The sequence below is a fragment of the Marmota flaviventris genome, chromosome 16 (genome assembly GCF_047511675.1).
Source record: "Marmota flaviventris isolate mMarFla1 chromosome 16, mMarFla1.hap1, whole genome shotgun sequence".
Taxonomy (NCBI): domain Eukaryota; kingdom Metazoa; phylum Chordata; class Mammalia; order Rodentia; family Sciuridae; genus Marmota; species Marmota flaviventris.
Window position 1 is genome coordinate 73,882,309 of NC_092513.1, and position 27,914 is coordinate 73,910,222.

General features: G+C 55.8%; 1 protein-coding gene across 1 annotated transcript in view; it reads left to right on the forward strand.

The window, feature by feature from the left end:
• Nucleotides 1-3,262: 3,262 nt before the first annotated feature.
• Nucleotides 3,263-27,914, forward strand: part of Phf2 (PHD finger protein 2) — a 90,356-nt gene continuing 65,704 nt past the window's right edge. Inside the window, exon 1 of the mRNA XM_071602549.1 lies at nt 3,263-3,423. Coding sequence (XP_071458650.1) covers nt 3,326-3,423 — 98 coding nt within the window. The 5' untranslated portion in view covers nt 3,263-3,325. The remainder of the gene's footprint in view (nt 3,424-27,914) is intronic.

Below are 27,914 nucleotides of genomic sequence, written 5' to 3' on the forward strand. Positions count from 1 at the left end.
ACAGGCACTGGAATGGGTGACGCTTACCTCTGAGTTGAAAGGGAAAAAAAATGGGTCTGCCTCAAACAGCTGTGCTGGTGTGCAGCCTGGCGTGTAGGTGGCAACTGTGCTGCCGCTGGAATGCCAGGGTGCAGGGACAGCGTGGGGGCCACACAGCTAGTGAGCCCATGCTCCCTATCCCTGCAACAGGCCGGACGAATGGGGCACTGGGTGGTGACTTTGGGACACGAGTACAGATTCGTGGATGCTGAACTGCCCCTGAGCCCAAGGGCACGGGGAGGGCTTGGTGGGCAGGCATTGGGGTCCAGATAGCACAAGCAGATGGGGCTACCAAGTTTTGGGGCCTTCCCTGGCACGCCAATGGCAGCCAATTGCAGCCCTGTGCCACTGATGGAATCAGAGGCGTTTTCCTCCCCTTACCACAGACATGAACGTTAACCCATTCTTTTGGGGGTCAGGATGCCCCCTGAATTTGGGGGACTACTGATGCCCCCTGCTTGGGGGTCCTCCTCCCACCCCCTTCAGTATGGGAAGCTCACTTTCCTCCCTTTACCCCTTCTCCCAGATCACCTTCTCAGAGGCATCTCTGCGCACCCCTCAACTCCTTCCTTTTCCCCATTTGTTCCCTGCATTTACAAATGTAAAAACACACCCACTGGCTCCCTTCACTCCAGGGAGGATTCTAACAAAGCTGAGACTCTGCTAAGCCTTCAATGTCTACAGTAGGTGCTCAATAAATATCTAAATAGGGGGGTGTTGGGAGAAGGGAGGAAAGGCGCATTTGCAGAAGATGGAGAGAAAGGAGAAAACAGGGAAGGTATCAGAGAAGGCCTGTTTGGTGCTGCAGATGGCAGCCGGCCTGGAAAATTTTTGAGTACCAGGAAAGTGTCAGGTGGACATGCATAGAGCAGGTGTTTTGGTCATGGTCAGCTGCAGAGAGGGGACCATCCTGTGGGCAGGGAGGATGGACAGAGGCAGCATCTCAGTGATCAGTGCCTGAGAAACTTGCAGAGGGAGGGCTTTTCCAGGCACATTCTGGAAGGAGGCAGGCTGAAGCTTGAGTGGCTCAGGGGCCACAGGGTCAGATTGGGGAAGTGTGGGCGCCTTGCTTGCTTACTTCCTCCTACCTCTTACCAGGCAGCTCCTCTTTGGGCTAGGCATTTAATTGCTTTGGGCCTCAGTTTTCACTTCTGTAAAATGGCACCGACACCATGACCCAGGCAGTATGGCTTAGGACTAGTAACCCTGGTGAAGAACCGGAGCGTAGTGTCTAGGAGGCATTTGGTAAGTGTTGATGACTACAATCATCATCTGTGAACAAGAAAATGGAAGAGTTCAAAAGGGAGGACTGCCCACAGTTGCTGTTCCTTGCACACAGGGGCCTCCAGAAGTTTCTAGCTTTGGTGACTAGACAACTCAGGGTTTTGGCCACTGTGCTCTACTACTGCTTTGGCACTGCTGTCACAGGAAAGGAAGTGTGTCCATTAGGTAATTGGGCAGCACCCTCCCCGGCAGGGCTCCCTCTGGGCCTCCTTTCAGACTCCCCTTTTCTGCAGGAATTCACACCAAGGTGCTAATGCTGGACAATGGCTTAATAGTTATTCCTTTACCAGAGCCGAAGTAAGTAAAAAAAAACCACCCTTGAGGAAGGAAACCAAAGGTGACATTGGAATTGAGGCAGGGAGGGTTATGTTCATCCCCGGCAGCTCAGAGGTTTCGGGTGTGCGTGTGTGGGGGTGCCCCTACCCTTATTCCCAGGTTCTTTTTCCCACCCTTCACTTTCCTCATGCTAGTCCTGGAGCTAAGGCCCTTTCACAGGTTAAGGGGCCACCTGTTTGGGGAGGGTGGTGGACTCTGAGGGCAGACTGTGACTCAGTGGGAGGGAGGACCTTCACGGAGCTCCCTGGGATGCAAAGCCCCTTGGCAGGTGCCGGCTGGGCAATGATGCTGGACTGTGCCTCCTCCAGGTGCTGTGAGGGAGCGGAGGCCGGAGGACTTGGGATTCACTTGCAGCCATCAGCATTTCCCCATTTTATGTAAATTGTGCCACAGGGGGAAAGGGAAAGAAGACGGTGAGGGAGGCAGGCAGATTTCTTACCCAGCAGGGGTGCCCAAAGGATGCCACAGCTAGGGAGGGGTCAAGGGACTCCGTCCCCCAGAGGACACCTTTTCTCTCCCCCACACACCAACGCCCCTGAACACAGCAGGTGAGGCCAGAGATCCAGTTCGGGGCACAGGCTGCAGGGGCGACAGCCACAACCTAGCCCTTGGGCTCTGCCTCCCCATTTCTGCTGCACAGATGCGGTGGCTAGGCTGTCCTCCCAGACCCTACGTCTGGGGGCTCGAACCGAGGTTTCTGGCAGCACAAACGTCAGGTAAGCCGTCTCGTTACAGAGCTGACCCATGCCAGCGCGCTCGCAGGTCCCCTGATTTTTGTCCTCCTCGTCCGGGGGGCTGAGCATGAGGGAAGTCCATGGGCTCGAGGGAGGGAGTGGAGCAGCCCCCAGCCAGGGAGGAGGGGAAGGGGAAGCTGTGGCCGAGCCAGAAACTCTCTCGGAACTCGGGAAGGGAGAGAGGCGGCAAGGCCCAAGAAAAGAGAGGAACAGTCCCCTCTCCGCCTCACTCTGGGGTCAGAAAAAAGTTAGGGCGAAGGAGTTGCTTCTTGGCTTTCTGGACGAGGAAGGACATCCTGCGGGCTCTCCTCCTGTACCCAGAGACAGGGAGGGCTCCCCAGCCTGCCTTTCCTCGCGCCCCGGGTCCACCTTCTCCCTCCAGGGTCCCCCCAGCCCATCTTCTTCCCTCGGAATTTCCCCGGCCCACTTTCTCCCAAGGGGTCCCCGCAGCGCACCTTCTCCCCCGGGACCCTCCGGCCCACCTTCTCCCCCGGCCCGCCTTCCCGGCGGCGGGAGCGGGGCCCAGGCCGGCGGGCGGAGGCGGCGCCACCCGGGGCGCTGACGTAGAGGCCGCTCGGCGGCCGGGGGTCCCTTCGGTGGGGCCGCGGCTCCCCGCCCGCCGCCCCCGCGCGTCCATTCCCTTTTGTGTCCCGCGCGCGGCCCGGCCCCGCGCACACTCGCGCCCTGCGCCCCGCGGGCCGGCGGGCGGCTCCCGGCGCGGCCCCTCCAGCCAGCGCGCCGGCATTGTGTGGACGCGCCCGGCCGGGAGCGCGCGCGGGGGCTGTCGTGCGCCCCCGTCCCCGTCCCCTCCCGGCCGCGGCGCCGCCTGCGCCCCGCCGCCCCCGCCGCCCCCGCGCGGCCCGGCCCCCGGCCCGGCCCGGCCCGACCCGGGCAGCGCAGCGGCGGGGCGAGCGGCGGCGCGGCGCGGCAACATGGCGACGGTGCCCGTGTACTGCGTCTGCCGGCTCCCCTACGACGTTACCCGCTTCATGATCGAGTGCGACGCCTGCAAGGACTGGTTCCACGGCAGGTGAGCGCGCCGTGGCCCCCGCCTGGCCGGGCCCGGCTCCCGCCCGGCCAAGCCCCGCGCCTCCGGCTGCGCGCCCCAGGCCCGGCTCGGGGACCGGCCGCCGCCGCATTCCGGGCGCCCGGGTCTGGCCGGGCCGGGCCGCGCGCCCTTTTGTGCCCAGGGCGGGGGCGCTGGGCGCTGGGCCCGCGCCGGGCGCCCCCGGCCGCCGCGCACAAAGCGAGGCCCGCGGGCCGGGAGGTGGGCTCGCGGCGCCGGGAAGTTGGGGCTCCGGGCCCGGGCCGGGCCGGCTGACAGCGGGGCCGCGGCGGCCGTGGAGGCCGGGCACCGGAGGGAGGCCCAGGCCCGGCGCCCCCGCCGCCTCCCCCTGCGAAGTTGCAGGAACTTTCCCCGCGCGGGCTCGGGGCGGCCGGGCCGGGAGAGGCAGGCGCGCAGCCGGGCGCGGGTCCCCGGAGAGGAGCGAGTGGCGGGCTCCGGAGCTGGCAGGGCTGGGGCGGCCGAGGGGACTCGGGCGAGGTGGCGGCCAGGGCCCCCACCCTCCGCCGGGGCAAGGGAGCTCCCTCGGACCTTGTCCTGGCGGGCAGGACCCCTCCCCGGTCTCCGCGCAGCTCCTAGTCCCGGCCGGCCTGCGGGCCTGGGCGGGAGTGCGGTGACAGAACGGTGTCTCTGTGTGTGGGGGGTGGGGGTTGTGGCTTTGCCGCCTCCTCTCTGGCCTTCGCGGTTCCCCATTTCCCTCCTCTCTGTCCCAGGCAGGGACACCCCAGTTTTGACATGACCTTATGCTCTCTAAGGAAAACGGGGAGCCGGGAAGGAGGAGAGCCCAGATACTGAAACTCGCTCTCTTGGCCCTTGCCCATTTCCACGACCTGGCCGTGTGCCTAGTTTTCAGGAGATGAGGTCCCTTCCCACCCAGAAGTAAAAAGAGGAGGAGGAAGAGGTGGCCCTCCTGCCTAAACTGCTCCAACAGGTTCTCTTGAGTCTGACTTTGCCTGTGGGATGTGTTTGGGCCTGATGGGGGTGGGGGCTGGCCTGGGGCTGGATAGGGCTGTGTGCCCTCTGGGGTTCCAGTCTTCAATGCCCAGGAGCAGGCTGGAGGGAGGGCAGGGGGTATGGCGGTAGGTGGTCCCTGATCCTCTGTCCAGAGAGGAGACCCTCCTGCTTATTCTCAACTGTGATTGGTCAGTGGCTTTTAAAAGTGAGCTGAGGCCTCTGGTGCAGCCTGGCTCCTGAACATGTGGGGAGCTGGGTGGTCAGGATGTGACCTGGCCTGGTTACATTTGTCAGCCCTGGGCCTGCATCCTATCTCCATGCCTGTCATAGGGATATCCCTCAGGAGGGTGTGGGGCTCTGTGGCTCACTGAAATCTTTTGAGCCTCCTGGGTGGCCCTCCTGAGATGCCCCAGGCTATCAGAACAGGGGAGACCAGGTGTGGCTCTGCCCAAACAGGGCCACCACAAACACCCACCAATTGCCATCCATCTCAGAGGGATTTGTGGACACACCACAGTGGCTGAGAGCCTGTAGTACTCAGATGTCAATATGCTGGGAAGCTGGCTCTGAATGTCCCTGAAAGTGGTGGGGTCCCTTCCTTCTCCCCTGTCCCCACCCAGGACCAGCTGGGTACCTGTCAGCTCCCTGTTGCTGTCTATACTCAGTGCCCAGACTGGGGCAGGCAAGAGGGCTTGATGTTTGTCATGTGCCCAGGGCGACCCTCTGGGAAGGCAAGGCTAGTTCTGAGCTGGACTTCCAGGCCAGGGGAAAACCCAGGAGTAAAGGGCAAGCCGGGGAGAGGGACTGGGAGCTGGCCTGAGGGGTTAGTGTTTTTGCTGCTTTGGTCCAGATAGAGGCAGAGGCAGAGGAGATAGACACTTGAAGGAAGATTTTGGGGGGGACCTTATCTCCTGTTCCTTATCTGAGGTTTGCAATTTGATTCAGTAAAGGCAGTCGATCAGCTGCCACCTATTTGGGGTGGCCCTGAGTTCTGAAAGGGGGTCAGCCATGGGACATATTTTCTCATTCCTCTAATCAAGGGTCCCTTGCCCAAGTGAACCCTGAGCAGGGAAAGCCCCGTTGTGGGTCTGGATCCCTGGTTGGCTTGGGGCTGGAGCTGCGGTGGGGGGAAGGTTGGAGTTGGGCCTGGTGGGCCAGGCAGTGCGCTGTGGCTCCCACAGCCCTGGCAGATCCCTGGGCCTCCCTTGGCATCACTGCTTGTATGTAAAGTGAAGGCGTGGGGCAGCCCTGCGGGCTTCTCAACCTCCAGGTGTTCTTGGACAGCCAGACCTCTTCCTGGCCCTGCAGACCACCTGCCTATTGTTTACTTCACAGTTCACATTTCAACTCACTTTTTAAAAGTTTGCATGTTTTTACACTTTGTGTTCTGCGGGAACTTTAGACTTGCAGAAGGGCTTAAAAAACGGCAGTTTCCTTACTTGTCCCCTCCGTTCCACTTCCCCTAAAGTTAACATCTGACATGGTAACCACGGCGCCAGCGTCGAAACCAAGGAGAGAGCCCTGGCACACCACTGTTGACTGAACGGCAGGCTTTATTCAGATCAACTTAACCAGGTTTCCCTCCTGGATGTCCTTTTCCTGTTCCAGGATCTCACATCACATTTAGTTCCCTGGGTCTCCTTGCTCTGGTGAATATTTCTTTTAAAAGGAAACTTCGTATCATTGCCTGAAATAGAACATTAGTGTAACTAGCCATACACAGTGACTGTAAAAATAAATACAGTAACTGTTGAAGTCAAAAGCCTCTGTTTGTCCTACCTTAGGTCACATTATGTTCCTTCAGTGAACCTTGCTTTGGGGAGAGTTGGAGAGAGGGTCTCCCACCTCACAGTGGCAGCATCTGGGGCTGAGGATTCGACTGGGGGCAGCTTCTTTCTAGGGCCCCATCTTGCTTCTAATTCATGGCTGCAGGGACACCAAGCCCCATAGCACACCTTGAGGGCAGAGAAGGGGGCACAGCCCTGCTGGGCTGGGCATGGGTGCCATCCCCGGGGTACCCTGCATACCCTGGAAGAGGCAGTGTGGGGGTGGGAGCAGATGGGGAAGGAGACCCTCTTTTCAGCCCCTGGGATGTGAGTGTCATACCTGAGTTACCTCTTTCCCAAATCGTTGCAAGATTCTTCCTCCACTCTCACCTTGACCTTGGCTGGTGCTCATGGCACTGGGTACCTCATCAGCCAGCTGGTCTTTGCTGACCTCCATGCAGTACGGCCTGGGAATTCAGGCTTTTACTAAACAGGGATGGATTTGGGGGCAGGACCTGGTAGGAGGTAGCTGGAGGCCAGTTGCCACCTGACTGTCTTGTGCACTCTGTTTGGTGGAGATGTGGTGCCTTGCCCGGGTGTAGGGAACCTATCCTCTCCTTTCAGAGGTCTTACTTTCCGACAGACTCCTTGGGTCATGGGCTGTTGTCTCTCTTTGTGCCTGTGCCTTCCATCTGGAAGATGAGACCAGACCCCATGCCCTCCACCCCTGCCTCAGCCATATCTTGACGACCTGGCTTCTCACCTGGTTGCTAATTTGATTGGAGCATTTGAATCTCTGGGAAGAATGATTCTGTTAAAGCACCCAACGTCCTTCAACCATAGCTCTGTGCTCCTCTTTCAGCTGCTTGTCCTATTGCATTTGAAGGGTTTTGGGAAACATTGTCTGTTAAATTGGCTTGAAAGAGCTTGAAGGCTGCGCAGGTGACTTTGGTGACAAAAAATTTCATTTATTTTTCAGTAAATATTTGTTGGTGTGAATTCTATGAGGGGCTTGAAGTTGGCCAGGAGAGCTCTGGGGTCAGCCAGACAGGTCTCTCGTCTCTTACAGGGTTTCTTGTAGGGAAATCACACTTGCAGATGGAGTCCCATCTCAGGCTGGTGAGTCTTGTCACAGAGGGGGTGAGTGAGTGCTCTGAGCATAGAGAATAGGGTTGGGAGAGGAGGAGGCCATCAGGGATACCCGTAGGTGTAGCCGGGAAGTCGGCTTCTCTGAGATTGGAAGCCACACTGGGGGTTCTGAACAAAGAAGGGGCAGGAGTTTTGACAGGGTCCAACCTGGTAGCCAGCAGTTAGGGGCAGTGAGCCAGTCAGAGGCAAGGGCTACCATCCAGGTGGGAGAAGACAGGGCTCCTGTAGGGTGTGGGGAGATGGTCAGATTCTGGAAATGCCTGGAAGTGCATTGCTGGAGGCTCGCCTGGCATGGCCCCTCGGACCCTGTATTCTGTCTTTCGCTCTGGGCTCTGTCTGCCCTCCTTGCTGGGGGCTCTTTCTTTGTGTCCATCTTCCTTAGGAGTGAGATGGACTATGGGATGTCAGTATGTCCCCTCCTTGTGGCAGAGCTGTGTCTGGGTACCTGGGGACGGGGAGCAGGCTTGTGGTTGTGCCCAGTGGGCTGGCTGTGGTGTTGCCAGTGGAGTGTGTGGGAGGGGAGGAGGCCCTGCCGTGGTCAGATGTGAACACTGAAGTCTGGGTGACCAGGACCCCAGAAGCTGAATGCTAGGGGAGGGGTCCTCCCCACGGGGGCAGTGTCATGAAGTGTTTAGGAAGAATGATTCATCAATTTAAGACAAGGACTTCTCCCTGTGTGTTTCTGAACTTCTGGGGGAGGTGGGAAGAACGTTTGGCCGATTTCTAGAGGGGAAAGCAGACCTCCCTGTTTTTGTTCAAAAGAGGTGTCTTGAAGGGAGCAACTTGACATAAGCCTCATCCTAATTGCCAGAATGTTTGATGTGAGCCTCAGAACTGCAGCCCACATTTGTTTGGAGCCATGTGGGCATCAGGTGTGGCCACAAATAGCCTAAGATCTGGGCTGAGATTTGGTATGCTTGGTGTCAACCCTGCCACCTCTGGGTACCTTCTTCTCTGTGGCCATCTCCTCATAGTACCTTGCTACTTGCCAGATTGATTTTTTACCCCCACCTGGTTCAGGGGACTGAGTCCAGGGATGCCGTACCACTGACCTATATCCCCAGCCCTTTTTGTGATTTTATTTTGAGACAGAATCTCACCAAATTGTGGAGGTTGGCCTCAAACTTGTGATCCTCCTGCCTCAGCCTCCTGAGTAGCTGGGATTATAGGTGTGCATCGTGACCTGCTAGTGTTGCCAGGTCCTATTTTAAAAGAATGGCGGGATTTGTTGTTGGGAATAAACGTGGGCCATCATATGATGTTCCCTGATGGAGTTTACTAGAAGAATCTAACTCCTAAAATTCAGGGTAAGGGTAAGACAAAGTCCACCAGTTGGTTTGTGGAGTTATGGATGGGGATGGTCATTGCTGTGGGGGCTGACCTCTGGGCAGTGTTCCCTGCCTTAGGGGCAATTGTACATTCATCATCTTATTTTGTTCTCATATTGAATCTGAGTGGTAGACGGGGCAGGTCACACCATGGTCCACATTCTCAGCACTAAGCCAGAGGCAGCCGGAGGAGATGTCACATAGCTCAGTGACATGCAGGTTTCCAGACTTCAGGAGGCGTCCTCTGACCTGCAGCAGGCAGATGCACACTCCCTGAGAGCGTGCAGGTAAGGAGGTGGCATCTGGCTTATGCTCCTCTGGCTCAAGGACCTGAACAAATACCAGGTTCTGGTAACTGTTCATGTCCACAGTTGTGACAATGCACCAAACGGAACTGTCACAGAGGAGAGTTGCAAACTGGGCTAGGTAAGGGACGCGTTCCCTCCAAGCAGCTCCATCCTGGTCTCAGTCTCTGAGGGGCCCTCTCATTGCAGCGCCTCCCTCTCTGTGTCCCTTCTCTGCCTGTTCATTGTCCACCCTAACTTCTGCTACCTGGAGTCCCAGCTCTGTGGCTTGGTGGTGGTAGAGGACTCTCACTGTGCCTCCACCTGGCCACCCAAGTGCTGGGGAAAACAGGAAAACAGAATTCTAGCCAGGACGGCTTTCATCTCAGGCCTGGGAATGGAAGGTCTCTGTGCTGTCTGTCCAGGCTAATGGAGAAATCAGTCTTATTTCTTTCTTTCTTTATTTTTTTAAGTTGAGGTAGAATTTATTTATTTATTTTATTTTTTATTTTTTTTTTAAAGAAAGAGTGGGGGGGGAGAGAGAGAGAGAGAGAGAGAGAGAGAGAGAATTTTTTTTTTTTTAATATTTATTTTTTAGTTCTCGGCTGACACAACATCTTTGTTTGTATGTGGTGCTGAGGATCGAACCCGGGCCGCACGCATGCCAGGCGAGTGCGCTACCGCTTGAGCCACATCCCCAGCCCCTGAGGTAGAATTTAGATAACATAAAATGAACCATTTTAAAGTACATGTTAGTGGCATTCGGTGCATACATATTGTTTTGCAGCCATCATCTCTAGTCCCCAAATATTTTCATGATGCCAAAGTGGATCCCCATCCTGTAAGCTGCCATTCCCTGTTCCCTTCTGTCCCTTCAACCCTGGACGACCACCCGTCTGCTCTCTGGCTCTCTGGGTTTATCTATTCTGGGTACTTTGTTATTTCATATAAATAGACTCATACAATATGCAACCTTTCGAATCTGGCCTCTTTTTACTGAGAGTGATGTTTTTGAGGCTCCTCCTCATCGCAGCCTGGGTCAGTATTCATTGATTTTTAAGGGCTGAACATTATTCCGCTGTATGAGGCCAAAGTTTATCCATTTATCAGCTGATGGACATTTGGATCCTTTCCACCTATGGCCGTTGTAAATAGTGATGTTGTGAACATGTGTGCACAAATGTTCGGTTGAACACCTGTTTTCAGTTCTTTGCTGCATACTAACCACGTGGGCATACGGCTGCTGAGCTACACCCCCAGCCCTATATTTAACTTTTCGAGTAACCAACAAATTATTTTCCATAGGGGCAGTGTTCTTCTCCACATCCTCACCAACACTTGTTATTCTCCTTTTTTTTTTCCATCATAAGCCATCCTGGTGGGTGTGAAGTGGCATTTCATTGCGGTTTTTGCTTGCATTTCCATAATGATTAATGATGTGAAGTATCTTTTTATGTGCTTGTTGGTGATTTTTCTTTGGAGAAATATCTACTCAAGTCCTTTTTTTGTGTGGGGGGGTGCTGAGGTACTGGAGATTGAACCGTGATACATGCTAGCCAACCCCCTTGGCCCATTTTTAAATTGGATTGTTGTTTTTTTATTGCTGAGCTTTAACGGTTCTTTATATATGCTACAGACTATAACTTTATCAGCCACACAATCTGCAGGGTTTTTTTTTTTTCCCTGAGAACCTGGGCTGTCTTCTCACTTTCTTGAAAATGTCCATTGATATACAAAGTTTTTAACTTTTTTTTTTTTTTAAGAGAGAGGGGGGGGAGGGAGAGAGGGAGAGAGAGATTTTTAATATTTATTTTTCAGTTTTTCGGCAGACACAACATCTTTGTTTGTATTTGGTGTTCAGGATCGAACCCAGGCCGCACGCATGCCAGGCGAGCGCGCTACCACTTGAGCCACATCCCCAGCCCCAAAAGTTTTTAACTTTGATGATGTTCAGTGTATGTACTTTTTCTTTTGTTGCTCAGGCTTTTGGTGTCCTATCTATCTAAGAATCTGTTGCCAAATCCAGGATTATGAGGATTTATACTTGTGATGTCTTCTAACAGTTTTATGGTTTTAGCTTTTATATAAGTTTTTCAGCCATTTTCAGCCTATTTTTATAGTGGTAGGAGGTGGGATCCAGGTTCATTCTTTTGCATGTGGATATCCAGTTGTCCCAGGACCATTTGTTGAAGAATATCCTTTCTCCACTGAATGCTTTTGGTGCCCTTGTTGAAAATTATTTGGCCATATACACAAGGGTTTATTTTTGAACTTTGAATTTTGTTCCATTAGTCTGTATGCTATCCTTATGTCAGTACCACACTGTTTTGATCATTGCAGTAGATTTGTGTGTGTGAGTAGGGGGAGTTCTGGGGCAGCTCAGGGCCCCATCCACACTAGGCAAGTTCTGTACCACTGAGCTACACCCCTAGCCCTGTAGTAAGTTGGATATCAGGAAGCATGAGTCCTTCAGCTTTGTTCTTGTCTAAGATTCCTTTGGCTGTTTGTGGCCTCTTGCAATGCCCTGTGTTTTAGGATTGGCTACTGCAGTTCTAAGAAGGCTGTTGGAATTTTTGGTAAGGATCACATTGCATCTGTAGATTGGTTTGGGTGATATTGTCATCTCAACAGCATTAAGTCTTCAGACAACCCATGAACGTGGAAATGTCTCTCCATTTATGTGTGTCTTCTCTAATTTCTTTCAGCAAAATTTTGTACTTTGTTTGGGGGTGGGTACCAGTGATTTAACTCAAGGGCTCTTTATCACTGAGCTACATCGGCACCCCTTTTTATTTTTTAGTTGTAGTTGGACAACAATACCTTCATTTATTTATTTTTATGTGGTGCTGAGGATAGAATCCAGGGCCCTCACTTGCTAGGCGAGCGCTCTACTGCTGAGCCATGACCCCAGCCCCTTTATTTTTTATTTTGAGGCAGAGTCTTGCTAATTTGTTGAGGCTGGCCTTGAACTTGTGATCCTTTTGTCTTGGCCTCCCAAGCCACTGGACATTTTGTACTTTTCAGTGTTCATGTCCTTCACCTCCTAGGTGGTTTTTTTTTTTTTTTTTTTTTTTTTTTTGGTGTTTGTGGATGCTATTGTAAGCAGAAATGGTTAATTTTTTTTTTTTATTCATTGCTAGTACTCCCCCCCCCCCGCCCCCGGGGCAGGGACATGCTGGGAATCAAACCCAGAACCTTGTGCATGCTAGACAAGAACTCTACCACTGAGCCATACCCCAGTCTCATTGCTGATGTTTTTATCCTTATTTGTAATCACTTTTCAACATGTAATAACTGGGTTTCCAGAACCACACTTGTGCAGGGTGTTTATGCACATGCTGTGTGTGTATATTTAAGATGCCATGTGCCTCCTGCATGTCTGTGTGCTGTCTTTTTTTTTTTTTTTTTTTAACTGTGGATTGAACTCGGGAACTTTACCATTGAACTACATCCCTAGCCCCTTTACGTTTTATTTTGAGAAAGGATCTCACTAAGATGCCGATGCTGGTCTTGAACTTGTGATCCTTCTGCTTCAGCCTCTTGAGTTGCTGGGATTATAGGCATGTGCCACCATGCCTGATGCTATCTTCCTTTTTGACCATAAGCATTTGTCAACCCTCTCTGCCAGATGCAGGCATTTCTGCATGCATGTGGGATCCCTCTTGAACTGTGCTTGAGGGTCCTCTTGTACAGTCTCCATCTCCTTCCCCTGACCGCCATCCTCCCTGAGCCCTGCCTTTGTGGTTGGAGATTTGGTGGTGCCAGTCCTTGGCCTCCAGAGCTTGGGGTGAAGACAGTGAGCGATCTTGGAGCGGTGCTGGTGTTCCAGGTGGCAGCACACGGCCTCGTGGATCTCGATGCGGCATTGAGAGCTTGGCGGGTTATTCCCATGCCAACCAGCGCTCAGAGGGCTCAGCTGCCAGAGTCAATACGACAAAGTGGCAGGTCGGATGTGCAGTAGGCTACCCCAGTAGTACTCCTTCATTGGTAAAAGTGTCAGGAAGCTCCAAGACTAGCCAGGGGAGCCCACCAGGCTAGGAAGAGGACACCTGGAGTGTCCTGGGGTCAGGGATACCTGGAGCTAAAGCTGGGTGGGTCAGGAGGGGCAGATTGGCTAGGAGGTGGCAGAGGACCCTAGCCTGGCGTGGGTAGGGTATGCTCCTTTGGGTCCAGGGACCCAAGAAACTTGCAGGGAGGCCAGGAGGGAATGCTGAGGCCATGCAAAGCCTTGGGTTGGGGAGGGACCTGTGTCCTCTCCCGCTCCTTGTAATGTCCATCCAAAGACCACAGTAATGGTCAGGGAGGGGAGGTACCTGACTAGGTCCTTGCAGCCAGACCCAAGCAGGCTGTCAGAGGTCACATGGCCTGCAGGCGCTGGAGGGCCAGCAAATGAGAGCAAAGGTCACGAAAGCGTGACAGGGCCAGCAGAAAGAGAGCCTGCTGAGATATAGGCCTCCCTGCCTCATGGGGCCAGGAGGGAGGCCAGAGGGAGCCACCAAGGACAGTGGCTCAGGCCTTTGGAGCAGCCGTGTGCTGAGCAGGCTGTGTCTTAGGAGTCTCTGGCTGTGCGTGGTAAGGCTGACTCCTCCAAAGTGGGAGCACCGCTTTCTGATCCACACAGAATGCTTGGTGGCCAGCAGCAGCCCTGAGACTGTATAAAGCTCCCATTTTTGTGTGTGTGGTCTACTGACCAAACCCAGGGCCTTCCGGATGCCAGGGAAGCACTCTACCACCGAGCTACACCCCAACCCTCCTCCTTCATCTGGTCCCCGAAGGCTGTGGGCTGGGACAAGGGCAAGGGTCTGATTGGCCTTGGGGAGTGTTATGGGCCCAGGGTTTGGGATGAGGACTGACACACCCAGACCCTGGACAGCCAGACTTGAGCACAGAACTGGACCCCGGCCCGCTACCACTGCTGCTGACCGTTCCAAGTTCCTGGAGGACTGTCACAGACCAGTGGGCTGGACAGAAGATCGGCGTGTGGCTCTGTGACTGACCTCTGTCTGGTGGTTTTGGAGCTGCTGCCTGTAGTGGGGGGTTGTAGAGCCACACACAGGGAGGGGCTTCCTTGCCTGCAGTTTGTGCACAACCATCAGGCCCCTCCAATGCCACCCTGGGCCTTGAAGCAGCTCTGCAGTGGGCCCCCGACCTGAGGCTGCTCTGTAGGGACCCTCTGTGGGGAGGCCCAACTGCCAGCCAGGTACCCGGCCAATCATGAGGCCCTTACTCCTTCCATTCCAGCTCACACCCGGGCTAGATAGGGACAGGGAGGCTTTGTGCCACTCCTGGCTGTGCCTGGTGACTGCGTATCCCCCACCAGGCATACCTTGGTCTCAGGGCCCAAGCATCCTGCACAGACTGCACTGGGAGGCAGGAGGTGTGCGGGTGACTGGACGTGGGTCCTCATCTGTCTGTCCATCCAGCTGGCCACATTTGCTGAACTCCCTGGGGGGGGTGTCTATTAGCCACTGGGATGTGGCATGAGGAAGGCAGCAAGGTCCCTATGTTTATGGGTGGCACACACCAATAGTAGACTCCATTGAGGGACCATGGCTGGGAATGCACATCAGGCGGGCACATCTCTTGTTGCCAGCCACCCAGAAGTCTGTGCTAGGGAATCCCCTGAGGGGATAGCTGGCCCCAAGAGAGGGCACAGGCTGTGGGTGAGCCTGTAAGCCATGGGTGGGAGTTTGCATTTAATTTCCAATGCAAAAAAAGAGTAGGACCAGGACAGGGGCCCAACATTCTCTAGTTGGTGTTTTTACAAAGGTCTCTCAGAGGGTTGCCAGGATTGTAGACAAGATGGAGAGGGGCTGGGGCTGGGGCTCAGTGGCAGAGCGCTCGCCTAGCACGTGTGAGATCCTGGGTTCGATCCTCAGCACCGCATAAAAATAAATAAATCAAATAAAGTCATTGTGTCCATCTACAACTAAAAAAAAAGATGGAGAGAGACCAGAGGCCGGTTAGAAGCTGACAGTGTCAGGGGAGGAGCGGAAGATCCCTGGGGTGGCCCTGGAGTGACCCTGGGACGGGGAGTGGAGGAGCCCTGGCTGAGAGAACCCCCGGGTCCAGGGCGCAGGAGCTGGGGCTGGGCGAAGGTTGCCTGCCCCATGGAAGGTCTGCGTCTGCTCCTGCTCTGGGCTCCACCGGTGTCCACTCCACTAGAGGACAGAGACTAGCTGCCCTTGCCGTTGCCGTGCTGGGGAGCTAACACAGGCTCCTGGGTGCTAGCAGGCGCTTTACCATCCACCCCACCCCCAGTCCCAAGACAGCTGCCCTTGGCCTTGAGGTTTGCACAGTGCAGTCCTTATCTGTGTGGCTGACCCTCTGATCTGCCCCTGTGTGCTCATTGGCCTCTCTGTCCTGTCCCCCTGCGGTGGCCTTGTGCCATCTGAGTTGCTCCTGGGCCCTGGGTGTGGAGCCCGTGGTAGCCATTGGTGCTCACTGTCTCCTTGGTGGTCACCTACATGAGTCACCCGGGTGCCTGAGGCAGTCACGAGTTTGTGAGCCTGGGGGCTGCTCCCCTGCGTCAGGCTGCAGCTGTGGTGGCCTGGAGCTCTGAGGACCCATGTACCTGAGTTCCCATCTCCAGGTGCTGCTACAGATGCTCCCTTTCTGACCAGGGCCCTCTCAGGAGGGCGCCTTGGGCAGCCTGTGTCCTGCACATGTGACTGGGGCAGATCCCTTGCTCTTGTGGGTGTAACACTGGGATCCGGGAGGCTCTGCCTTTGTGTCCAGCATCATGTGATGGGGACCAGGGGGCGGAGGGTGGAGATGGACAGCAGCAGGTGAACTTGGTGCCAGCCTGGGTGCGGGCTCCGTTCTAGCCTGAGGGCCATGCGACACGCCCAGACCAGATACAACCTCTTAGAGTTAGGCACAAAGTTAGAGAAGTGATGAGAATAACTTGCTCTGCATGCACAACAAAGCCAAGCCAAGCCTTGCTGACTTCCCCCGAGTTCTTCCCCCAGGTCCCATAAAGTCCTTCTGAAGTGTCTGTGTGTGGCAAAGCCGGGAGTGACCCTCTGACTGCCTGTGGGTGATGGTGTGAAGGAGGGACAGCTTGAGGTCTGGGGACCTGGGTCTAGGCCTGCCCCGCCGCCCCTAGATGCCCTTCCTTTCTCTTGTTCCTTCTGCTGAGTGGGCACCCCGTTCACAGAGCCGGGGAGGAACCAGGGGAGGAGAAGGAAGATGGTCAGTAGGCACTTTGAGAAGCTTTCTAGTAATTGAAACTGGCCCCCAAGGGGACACTGTCTAGAGAAATGAGGTGTACGGGAGACCAAGTCTTCTCGGTCTCAGTGCTGTGGACACCCTGGGCTGGAGATTCTTGGTGGCAGGGCTGTCTTGTGTACTGCAGGATGGTTAATCCTGGTCTCCACCCCCCAGATGCCAGAAACAGCCCCCAACATCCCAGCTGTGACAACTAGTATCTCTAGATATTGCCAAATGTCCCACGGGAGACACGGTGAGGCCCAGCTGAGGCAAGAAGAGACTCACCTCTGCCGAATATACTGTTTTATCTGATGGAAAATCAAGCTCAGGGGCCGGGGTTGTGGCTCAGTGGCAGAGCGCTTGCCTGGCATGTGTGAGGCCCTGGGTTCAAATCCTCAGCACCACATACAATAAATAAAGCAAAGGTCCATTGACAACTAAAAGAAAAAAAGAAAAAAGAAAAGCTCAGTGGCACCGGGCTTTGCTTACATTTATTCACTTACCTAAGAGATCAGCTGCATTTGGGGCCAGGGTTGTGGCCCAGCGGTGGAGCGCTCTCCGAGTGCGTGTGAGGCCCTGGGTTCGAGCCTCAGCAACACAGAAAAATAAAAAATAAAGGTATTGTGTCCCACTACAACTAAATAAACAAAAATATTTTTTAAAAAAAACCAAAAAAATAAATAAAATTAAGGTATTGTGTCCAACTACCACTAAGGAAAAAAAAATTTAAAGAAAGAATCGCAGTGCCTCAGCTACCATCCCCTGTCCCCGCCCCCCGCCCCTGGAACCGACTCCATTCCCCCTTCAGAGGTCCCTGGTGGTGACAGCCTCCCCTTCACACTATGAGAGGCGAGGGGCGCTGTGAATGTGGCCCTGCAGGTGATGCAGGGTCCCCCCTCCCCTACCCCCTGGGCTGCAGCAAGATGCACTGGGCTCTCAGCTCTTTCCCATCGTGAGCCCCCACCCTGCCCAGCGCAGGTTGTGCCTGTGTTTCAAGAAGCAAGTGGCGGGGTTGAAGGGGACGGCGTTCAGGTGTTTCAGTTGCCGGAGAGGTGGTTCTGATTTCTCTACACGCGGGCAGCCTCCTTCAACCTTTGTCATTAACCTAGAAAAACAGTCTTCTCAGTGGTTTGCAGTTGTTTAACTCTTGAGCTCGCTCACATTTAACTTCCTCTTCCCCGGAGCTGTGCGTTCTGTCTGCTGTGGACAGAAGGAACAGGTCCAACCTGCGAAGCCAGAGGGCACAGGAGCCGTCCTCCCCTGGGTTGGGGACGACCCTTCTGCTCTGTTCTCCCTCTGCAGAGCTCCCCCAGGGCTGGGTGGCCGTCTGTCTCCTACCTGAGTGCTGACTGTTCCCCTTCCTGGTTTGAATCCTGCTGTGAGGTCCAAACTCACTGGTTTTCCTCCCTCATACACTTTTCAGTTTAGAATTATTTTACAGAAAAGTTGCAAATCTGGTGCGGAGCATCTCTGCACAGCCCTGGCCCAGTTTCCCGGGATACTCACATCTTGTCGCCACAGTAGGCGACAGTGTCCGTCGCCATCCATGAGGCCGTGGGCTTGCTTGGGGCCACAGCCCTTCCTGCAGGTCCTCCCTGTGCCAAGACCCACCCTGAAGGCCCCTTTGGGTTCTGGGACGACTTCCTGGACTCCCTGTGTTGGCCAGGCAGCACGGGTCAGACCAGAATATCCCTTTATGGCTGGTGCTCTGTCGAGGGGCTGCCTGTCCCCAGATACTCCAGCACACCTCCAGGTGGCTCTCCAGGTGGCAGACTGCTGTGACCCTGAGAGGGAGCTGGTGCCAGTTGGCGTGTGGTGACCAGATGTGGTGGTCTCATGACATGTGTTCTCACGGTCTGCTGGAACGCGGGTCCCTGTGGCTGCCCTCCATGCCAGTGTCTTCCTGGTCCTGACCGTGGCCCTGATGACCATGAATGCTCTTTCCTGTTCGTGGTGTCTTCTAGATTTCAAATGCATCATTTTGTTAAATTTCAAACTACTCTTTGGAAAGGAGAGAATCCATTACCTGGGTCTTCCGCATCTCATCTGTTAGGACTCTAGAAGGGTTTGGATTGGACCAGGCCCTCCTTAGGCAGAAGGTTTGCTGGGTTGCTTCCAGGGCTGTCTCCCTCTCTGGGCTTCCTCTGAACAGGGTGTGAGAGCTGAACAGGCCCAGGGAACATTGGGTCTCACCTCCTCCTTCTGCAAATGGGAAATGCGCTACCGTCACGTCTGGGGTGGACAGGGACCACGCTCCGCCTTCTCTCTGGGCCTTGGTGCCTTTTCTTCTCTGAAGGAAATCACTGTAACAGAACCAGCTGCCATCCCGAGAAGTCCCCAGGCCCTGGCAGCGTCTGGGTGGGCTGCCATCCCACCTGGGGGGGATGGCTGGGCTTAGGGACAAGACCTGGTTCTCGCAGCTGCCTGGGGAGATTCTCCGCCGGTTGTTCAGGGTCTTTCCCAAGCAGAGCTATGCTGCTGTCTGTCCATCCCTTGTGTGTCGGTGCCGGTTCCCTGAGGCGTGGCTGGGTGTCCAGGCTGGTCTGCTGCGTGCTGCCCGTCCTGGGAGGACTCCGAGGCTGCGGGCAGCTGGAGAGCCCCAGCAGGTGTGGCCCACGGTGGCGAGCCAGCTGGTGGGAGCTCTGGGCCTCTCCGTCTGCCTGGTCTCCTTGCTGTAGCTCTAGAGAAGCACAAAGCTGCTGGCCCCACCTGGTGCTGTCCCCTCTCATGGAAGGGCGCCCTTCAGGAGGTACTGGCCTCATCCTGGAGGACCGTGGCTCTGCCCCTGCTCCAGGCCCAGGTCCTGCAGCCAGATCCTCATGGGGTCAGGGGCAGGGTCTATCCGGAGGCCCCAGGAAGAGGGGCCCAAACTGCTTGTCTGCATCCACATTTCTGTTTCCTAGTCTGCCTTGTCCTTTATGACTGCACAACAACAACAGCTACAACGAAAAGGCCCAAGAACGGATGCCTGACTCTTCAGACAGGATGGGCCGTAGTCAGGTGCATAGCCGTGGGGGACCTCTAGGTCCCAGAGTTATCAGGAGGGTCTCCTAATTCTCACCTCATATTCTAATGTTGCCTGGAGAGCAACAGTGCAGAGATATCCCCCCTCTTCCCCTAACCCCACCACAGAACTGAGGACAGGGGTCTCACCTCCCTTGGTCTGGAGTCCCTATCTCTGTTAATAAGACTCTGGACCACATTTGTATACAAATCTGTAGTCAGATTTGTCTTGTCTCTGAGGATTTTATCCAGATCCCAGAGCTTCCTAGAAGAGATATTTGCTCTAAATCTGCATACAACTGGTTTCCTTAGAAACCGCTGGAGTGGATGTTCAGAATACCTGCTAATGATTTTCAAAGAGACCCTGCCCTTTATTGAGAATAGCTGGTAAAGATTCGTAGGATAAGTTTTAAAGTACATATGGAGGCAGTTTGAATCTTCATTTAATATACCAAGAATCCTACATGGTTGAAGGTTAAAGTAAATGACAGTGTATGCATACAACAGGAAATCATGCCGTCATCAATAGTGGTGTTCACAGCAGGTTGACCTGGGGGACTATTTATGATGTAATAAGTGAAACGATAGCGGGCTTTAATCAGTCGAGGTAAAAAATAGACTGAAAGATTAATTTTCAAATATTTTTGAGGTGCTGGGGGTGAAACCGAGGGCCTTAAGCAGGCAGAGCGAGTGCTCTATCCCTGAGCTACATCCTCAGCCTGAAAAACTGAAATGTTTAGAGCTTAAGAGACTGCTTTTTTCCTACCACTTTTACACTTCCCTACACTTTCCAACTGCTTCCCAGGCCCATTATATCACTTTTATAATCAGAAATAAAGCAGGCAAGGAAGTAAGGATGTCAGGGTTTAGAGGTCAGGTCACCTGGCCTCCCTTTACAGATTTTTATGGACGACTCTGGGGTTTGAGAAACTCCCTGTCCCAGAGCTGCTCACCCTAGGCCTCTTGATACTGAAGGCTGGGACTGGGGTGTCCCCCCTTTCCTGCACCACGTGCCCCCTCTTCTGCTGTGAGCCCCCCACCCCATTATGCACATGAGCCTGTCGATTCCTTTGGCCCCAGGGGGCTGCAGGTGAAGCCTTTAGTTCAGAAGAGCCTCCCCAGCCAGCCCCTCACCTCCTTTGAACTGTGCTGCGAGGTGTCCTAGTCCCAGAGGGCCAGCAGTGTCCTCCCACAGCCCGGAGCAGCAGGGCCACCCTGTCAGCGGCTGTGCTCTCTCACCCTGGGGGTCCACTCTAAGTGGGGACTCAAGTGCATGGCCAGCTGCAGAGGCCACCGTGGGCCTGCATGACCAAGCCCCTTCTGGCAGGTTCCCCTCCTGGGTGTGGGCAGCTGAGCTCCCGTTACTGCTCCTTTGACGACACAGGGGCAAGTTGGGACCTTGTGCTGCACACGTGGATTTCAGGGTGCACCGGGGTGAGCCCAGTGAGGGCCTGGGGGCAGCCCAACAAGCACCAGCCTCACCACACTGGCCGAGGGCACAGACCAGCGTAGATTAGTTCTGCTCTGCAGACATTAAACACGTGGATCCCTCCTGCATGGGGCTTCCCAGTAATGTTTACCGTTCCCCCGGGGCTTAGACACGAGGTGACTTCTAACATAGTTGGGGGTTACAGGTACCAAACGATTACAGCTCTTTAGGTGCTCACGTACGCTGAACCATTAGAGATGCTCAGGTACTTGTAAATACTAAATGACTACTTACAGGTACTCGAACACCTTCAGATGCTGAATGATTACCTGAACACAGGGGCACTTGCAGATACTGAATTTGTTTTTTAAGGTTTTTTTTTAATGCTTCTTTGTAGGCACATGGGTACTCACAGATGTTGGGAAGTTACTTTATAGGTACCAGGGTACCTATAGGTATCAACCCACTGTTGATGTTCAGGTCACGCAGATACTAAACAATTGCTTACAGATATTCGAACACTTACAGTTGCTAGGTGGTCACGTACAGATACTCCCCCTGGAAGTAGAAAGTAAGGTAACGCAAGGCCAAAATACCAGGAGCCACTTTGAATAGGATCTCTCTCCTTTCGGAACAACAGTAATGAATCTCTGAAAATGTAATGTTAGTAATTTAAGACTTGGGGTCACAGAAAACATTTGCTGGTCCCATTCATTGTGTGACCATTTGTGGACACAAAGCCCCGTTCTGAAATGCCTGTGAACACATCTGCCCGGGTGTTGTGCCCGGGTCCATTCCGAGTGTGCCAGACGCACCGTGCACAGCCCGAGAGGTGCTGACTGAGGCTGACGGCGGGTTGACGGTGGCCTCTATAAATCTGTGTGTGTGCACAGCTGGTTTGCTGCTGAATGTGCTCCTATCCAGAGGTGCCTTGGTCGCAGTGGCAGTTCCCTGAGGATGCACAGCTGCATTTCCTGAGCTGGTCTCATGAAACCAAAGTCCCCTTTCTCTGCTTCAGCCGAGCAGGCTCACTGACTCACGCGGGTTGGGGTCATGTCAGCTTCGCTCTTGGCTCCCGGCCTGGGGGATGCCGAGTTCAGATCTGGTGACTGGTCTTAGTGTGAATTCTCGTGTCCCCAGCAGCCAATTGCTCGCTTGCGTGAGGCCCTTGGGCTCCACCACACCTGGCCCTTCTGTGTGTGAGAGGCGGCTTCTCCTCCTGTGTGTTGGGTTGGGGGTGTTGGACAGGCCAGGTTGAGCAGGTGATGTCCCAAAAGCTGACTGTAGCCCAGGGTGACAACTTTGCCGAGCCTCGGGGAGGGAGGCCGTCTGGGAGGGGCTCCATCTGCACACTGCACAGGGAGTGGCCATTTTTCCTCTTCTTCTATTTCCCCTCCTCCTCCTCCCCTCCTGCCTCTCTCCCCTCTTTTTTTTTTTAATATTGATTTTTTAGTGACAGGTGGATACAATGTCTTTATTTTACTTTATGTGGTGCTGAGGATCGAACCCAGTGCCTCACTCATGCTAGGCGAGCACCTTCCACTGAGCCACAGCCCCAGCCCTCTTCCCTCTCTCCCCCCCTTGCACTGGGAATGAACCTGGGGTACTCTACCACTAAACTACACCCCAGCCCTTGGTAAATTTTTTTTGAGACAGCATCTTGCTAAGTTGCTGAAACTGGCCTCTTACTTGGGATCCTCCTGCCTCAGCCTCCTAAGTTGCTGGGACTAAAAGTGTGCCCCACAGCGCCTGAGGGACCGTTTTTTAAGAAAATATTTATTTTTTCAGTTTTGGGTGGACACATTACCTTTATTTTACATTTATGTGGTGCTGAGGATCGAACCCAGTGCCTCATGCATGCTAGGCGAGCGCTCTTCCACTGAGCCCCAGCCCCAGCCCAGGGACCATTCATTTTTGGCAAGTGAAAGTCAGACTTCTCGTTTAGTGATGATACTCTGGGCCGGCGGCCAGGCTCCCACCCTCCTGGAGACAGTGGTCAGGAGGGGGCAGGCGGTCTGCAGGGTAGTCAGGGCTGGGCATATGCTTCCAGAATGGCAGTTACAAGAAAATAAAGCCACCAGCCCCAGTGTGCTGAAGTGGGTCAAGCCCATGCTGGCCCTGGCCTCTGGGCACCTTGTCAGAGGGGGCAGGAAGAAGTCCCCAGAAGGGCGGTGGTGAGTGTTGGGAGGGGCTCCCGCTGGCTGGGGAGGCCTTAGCCGGCCCTCCCAAGGAGGGAATGTCCAGAGAGCCCTGAGCTGGGATGGGCTGGAGGCCACTTGGACCCTGGGCTTGTCTCCCCTCCCTGACCTTTGGCACAGGCCCTGGAGTGAGGGCCTTTCCTCTTTTTAGATTTAATTTTAAATCACTCCAAGTCAGTGAGAATCCATCCACTTACCTAGAAAACCTGCAGTCACATTCCGTGCGCCCCTTCCTCCGTTGGCTGGTCCTGGTCCCTGCACCTCAGGGACTTCCCACGGCCCCATTTTGGCGTGGGCTGGTGAGAGTCGTTCTGCGCTGGGCTGCTTCTCCTGGAGCCTGTTTCTTACGCTCTGCGCAAGTCTCATGGCCCCTCCGTCCAGTGGTGTCCCTGGGGATCCGCTGCAGGGAAGCAGGGCAGCTCCGGGTGGTCCTCTGTGCACCTGCAGGGGCTCCCCCAGGCGAGCTGTGGCCTCTCCGTGTGTGTCCACCATCAAGGGAGGTCAGCTCTCTTGGGCTGGCCCTTTGCACACGTTCACTGCCAACACCATGTTTATCTTCGAGGGGCAACGAGGACCAGGGACGAGGTGGCATCGGCTGGGCAGGAGGGTGGTGTGCGCGACAGAAGCGTCCCACCACACTCCACACTGCCCACACCCCTGCCCCTAGCAACCTGTTGCTCTGGCACGTTTAACAGGGGGGGGACCCAGTGAGACGCAGGCAGAAGTTCTAGAGAATTCCAGACGAGCCGTGGCAGGGGTGGGCAGGGGACAGGGTGTGGAGGGCAGAAGCCATGACTTTACAAGTCTGAGGGAAGAGATCCACAGCCGGTGACCCTCAGTGCTTCAGACTCAGGGTCGCCTGCCGGCTGGGGAGTCGCTGGGCACCTGAGGGGACCCCTGTGTTGGACCTCACTACGCCACAGTGCCACACTGGTCCAGCTCTGGTGACGCTCAGCTTTAACTGGGGTCCTGTATTTTTTTGCGAAGTCTGGTCCCCGAGTGCTGACCAGCTCTTTAGCTTTGCCCATGATGACATTGACGCCGGGAAAGGGGACACTTGGAGAGCCCTGAGCTGTTCGCGAAGATTCAGCCCTGGGGACTCCCCTGCCCCAAGCAGGCAGCAGACGCCTGGCCCCGTCAGAGGAGCGCCCTGGGGGGTGTGTGTGTGTGTGGGGTCTTTGTGCCTGTAGTATATGTCGGGTTGTGGTGTGTATGTCGTGTGCGTGGTGTTGTGCACGGTGTGTGTCTGCTCGTGGTGTACGGTGGGTGTGGTGTGGCGTGTGTGTGGCATGTGTGTGGCGTGTGTGTGGTGTGGCTGTGCCTGGCGATGGCACCGTGGGCCTCTTGTCACCTTTGTCTCGCTCTCTGAGAATCTGGGGGAGGCAGGTGTCACCTGCAGGCGCTGGAGCTACACATTTCTCTGGAGGGGAGGACGGTGCCCAGAGGGGTGGACGGGAGCCTGGCAGAGCTGCACCCCGTGCTCTCCATCTGGAGTGCGCTCACCTGTGAGGACCCGGCTGCCACCTCGTGTACCCACCGTGGTGCTGGCGTGAGCCCAGGTGACCCTTTCCTAAGCTGCCCCGCAGGAGGGGCCGGAGAGAGCCCCCACCCCAGGTGTGCTGTGACAGTGACTGGCCGCGGGCGGTGTCTGGGGAACTGAGGCTCCGGCGGTGCCCAGGGCAGGGTGGGGGGAGACCTGTGCTCACGCCGTCCCCCTGCCGAGCGCTCAGTCCTCCCGATGGCCCAGAGGGACTCAGCCCTAGGGGCCATGCCCAGGCCCCAACCCAGCCAGACTGCGGGCTCCCGGACTCCACGCTTCTGACGTGGGCGTCTGTCCAGCGCGTCGGGGGACAGTTAATGTGTGACCTGGTATTCCTGGGAATCTGTGAGTGTGAAGAGAGATCCCGGGGTCACCCGATAGACAGGGTGACATTGTGCGGAGTCGCTGCTCCTGTCCTAACTGACAAGCCGGCCACACACTGGTGGGAGGGGTTTCCTGGGGTCAGTTTAACTGGTGCCAGTAGCTTTGTCCCGCGGACCCTCACGGGCCTTGGGGGGAAGAGAAGGTGGATGGTCCCTGCTTCCCCTGAACGGTCCCATCCCAGTGTTTATGGGACTCTCTTTCCCTCCGCTGGAGCTGTGCTCTGGCTGGACCTCCGGGTTTGGTGGGTGGCTGAGTCCAGGTGGGGCGCTCGCGAGGCCCCCAGTGACCGAGTAGCCACACCTCAGGAAACAGTCACTGTTGCTTGGGCTCGGGAGCAAACCGCGGACAGCACGGTGGTGCTGTGTTAGCAGGTGGCCGTGGGCGGGTGGGGGCAGCCTGGGTCAGCCTCTCTCGTCTCAGTGTCTGTCTGAGGAAGACGAGGAGTTGGCCAGTGTGGACATAAAGGCCGAGGACCCGGGTGGCTTTAGAGGTGTTTCCTGTGTGCATGCCAAGCTCTGCCACCGCTGTCAGGGGTGTCTCTGGGACCCGTGAAAGCCTGGGCCTTGCCCCGGCTGCTCCTAGCTTCCGGGCTCCCTCTGCCTGCGACGGCCCCTCCTGTTTCTGCTCCAGCTCGCGGCTGGGCATCTGCACCTTCCCGCGGCCTCCTCCCGGCCTCACGCCTGGGTGATGTCTTCAGAGCTCTCTTCCGGCTCACCAGACCCTGGAAGTGTTGGAAGTCAGGAGCAAAAGTGTCCAAGCTGTTGTTTAAAGTGGCCACGAGTTTTGCATCGTAAAGCCCCTTTAGATCCGGAGGGCCTTGTTTTCCCAGTTTGACGGTCGTTCCCTTGTGTGTGAGAGTGCGCGCTGCCTGGCCTCCCATCTTGGCCTCCAATGATCTTTTCTCCCAGTCATTTAACACACCATGTTCCACTGTCTGTCAGGTGACGCGTCTGCTGACACTCACTGGGGCCCATCCTGTCTTCGGGGTTCGGCGCTACCCCACGGAGAGTGTGGCCCTGCAGCAAGGCGGGGTGTCTGCGAGGCTCCGCACCGTGGCTGTCTGCGCAGGAAGACTTTTTAATTCTTTTTGGTTATACATGAAGACTTTTGGTGGTGCTGTGTTTGGGGCTGATTTCCCGCCTGGGCCGACAGGGTGGTGCTGATGGGCGCCCTGCCTCCTGGAAAGTGGGTTTGGCCCATGGCTGCCCAAGGAGCCCCCTGTTTCTGCAGCCAGAGCTCCTGCTTGGACGGAGGCCATCTCTGCCATCTGCAGTGGGACTTTCCCCGAGGGCATGGTGCTCTGAAGGGCCTGGCCTCCCACAGGTGTGGGTGTGGGGATCATATTGCTGTTCTTCTGACTCACATCGATCTCAATACCTGAGATTTTGGCTCCGAGACTCCCCTCCCGCCCACCATGGACCCCAGAGCTCCTCTCTGCAGCCCCTTTGCTTCTTTGCCACTGAGCTACATTCCATCCCCAGCCCTTTTTATTTTTGATTTTGACATAGGGCCTTGCTAAGTTGCTGAGGCTGGCCTTGAGCCTGTGATCCTCCTGCCTCAGCCTCCCGCGTTGCTGAGATCGCATGGGTGCTCCACGGCACCCTGCAGGAACCTCCCGTCTTTATTGAGGATTGGCTGGGTATTTCAGGGGGTGTTTGCCATACCCCACCTGTGTCCCCTGGACTGTGCAGTTTGAGCCCATAGCTGGCAGGAGAGAGCCATTCCTGTAGAGCAGCCTGGCACACGCCACTCTGGGATCCTCTGCTGCCCGCGCCAAGCTTTGTGAGGCAAGGCCTGGCTCTGAGGCTCGTGGCGTTACACCTGGGGCCCACCCAGGTCTGGGTGAGGCCCTGCGCAAACCTGCCCCCAGATGTCGGGGCTCCTGCTCGCTGCTCTTCCCTCGCTCGACCTTCCCTCTGGCCCTCGTGGACCTGCTTTTCTGACGAGGCCCCTTGGAGCCTGGGCGTTAGGGGCTGAGCAGTGGCAGGATTGTGAAAAGAGGCATCGACAGTGAGGACACCACAGTGCCATCACCTAGGAGGAGAGGAGCCCCGGAACATTTCCCTGCACCAGACAGGGGGCTTTAGTTCTCAGACTGTCAACAGGAGAGCCTCAGACTTCCCCCAGGGCGGGGCAGGGTTGTGCTTCCTCTCAATCCCAGCCTCCTGCCTTCTCGCCCTGGGGCCCTGGAGTGCTGTAAACTGCCAGGAGCATTTAAAAATGTTGGTTGGAATCACTCTTAGGGGCAGGTTCTCAGCAGCTATGTCACCTGGACAGAGGGACAGTCTTGTCTGATGGTTCATTTGTTGTGATGTTGACCCTCCAAGGACCACCTTGAGCCAGGCTGGTGAGGCCCACCTGGGGTGGAATCCTCTAGTTTTCCCCAAGCCTGGGGCTGGGGCTCTGCGTGGGAGTCTTAGAAGACAGCAGGCAGAGGTGAGAGGCGTGGAGCTAGAGGGCGCTGGACGGCGGACCAGGGGCTGCAGGTGTGGGGGGCTGGGAGACGGGCTGGCTGTGCAGCTCTGCCCTCCCCTGTGGGGGCCCAGGGCTGCTGAGGCAGCTGGGCTGGATGGTCACATGGGTGCAGTGAGTCTCCTGGACCCTGTGGGTGCCCTGTGCACGGCTGTCCTGCGTGTCCATGGCGGAGAAGCACTGTGGGCTCCGAGCTCGGCCTGGTCTTAGCCGCAACTGGAGTACCCTCGGTGCCCTCAAGTGAGGACACAGTCTGTGTCCTTGTGTTGTTTTTTCAGGTGCTCCTGGGTCTTCCAAAGAACTGCTGGTGTTGGACAGGGGGATTAGGGACCAGCCACTTATTGGCCAGCCCTCCCTGTAACCCTCCACCACAGCTGGGGTCTGCCATGACATAGTGCAGATCCCTGTGGGGCTGACAGACACTCCGCTGTCTGCAGAGTCCAGCAGGGACCCCCATGCCTGGGGTCCGCACGTGCTGGATGCAGCCCTCTATCCTGCCAGGCCGTCCCCAGCAGGGACCATAGGTGGCACCTCCAGGTGTACCCCTGCTTGGTCCACTGGGCTCCTTACCTGTGCACTTGCCTGAGGAGGCCTCACCCAGCCCTCGGGACCAGCCCAGCGCAGGGCCTCCTTGGAGAAGCCATCAGATGGGGCCAGTGTTCTCTCCCCTGTGCCCTCCACATAAGGTTCTGTGGACCCTGGCCCAGCACTCACCCTCGTGGCCACTGTTGGTCTGAGC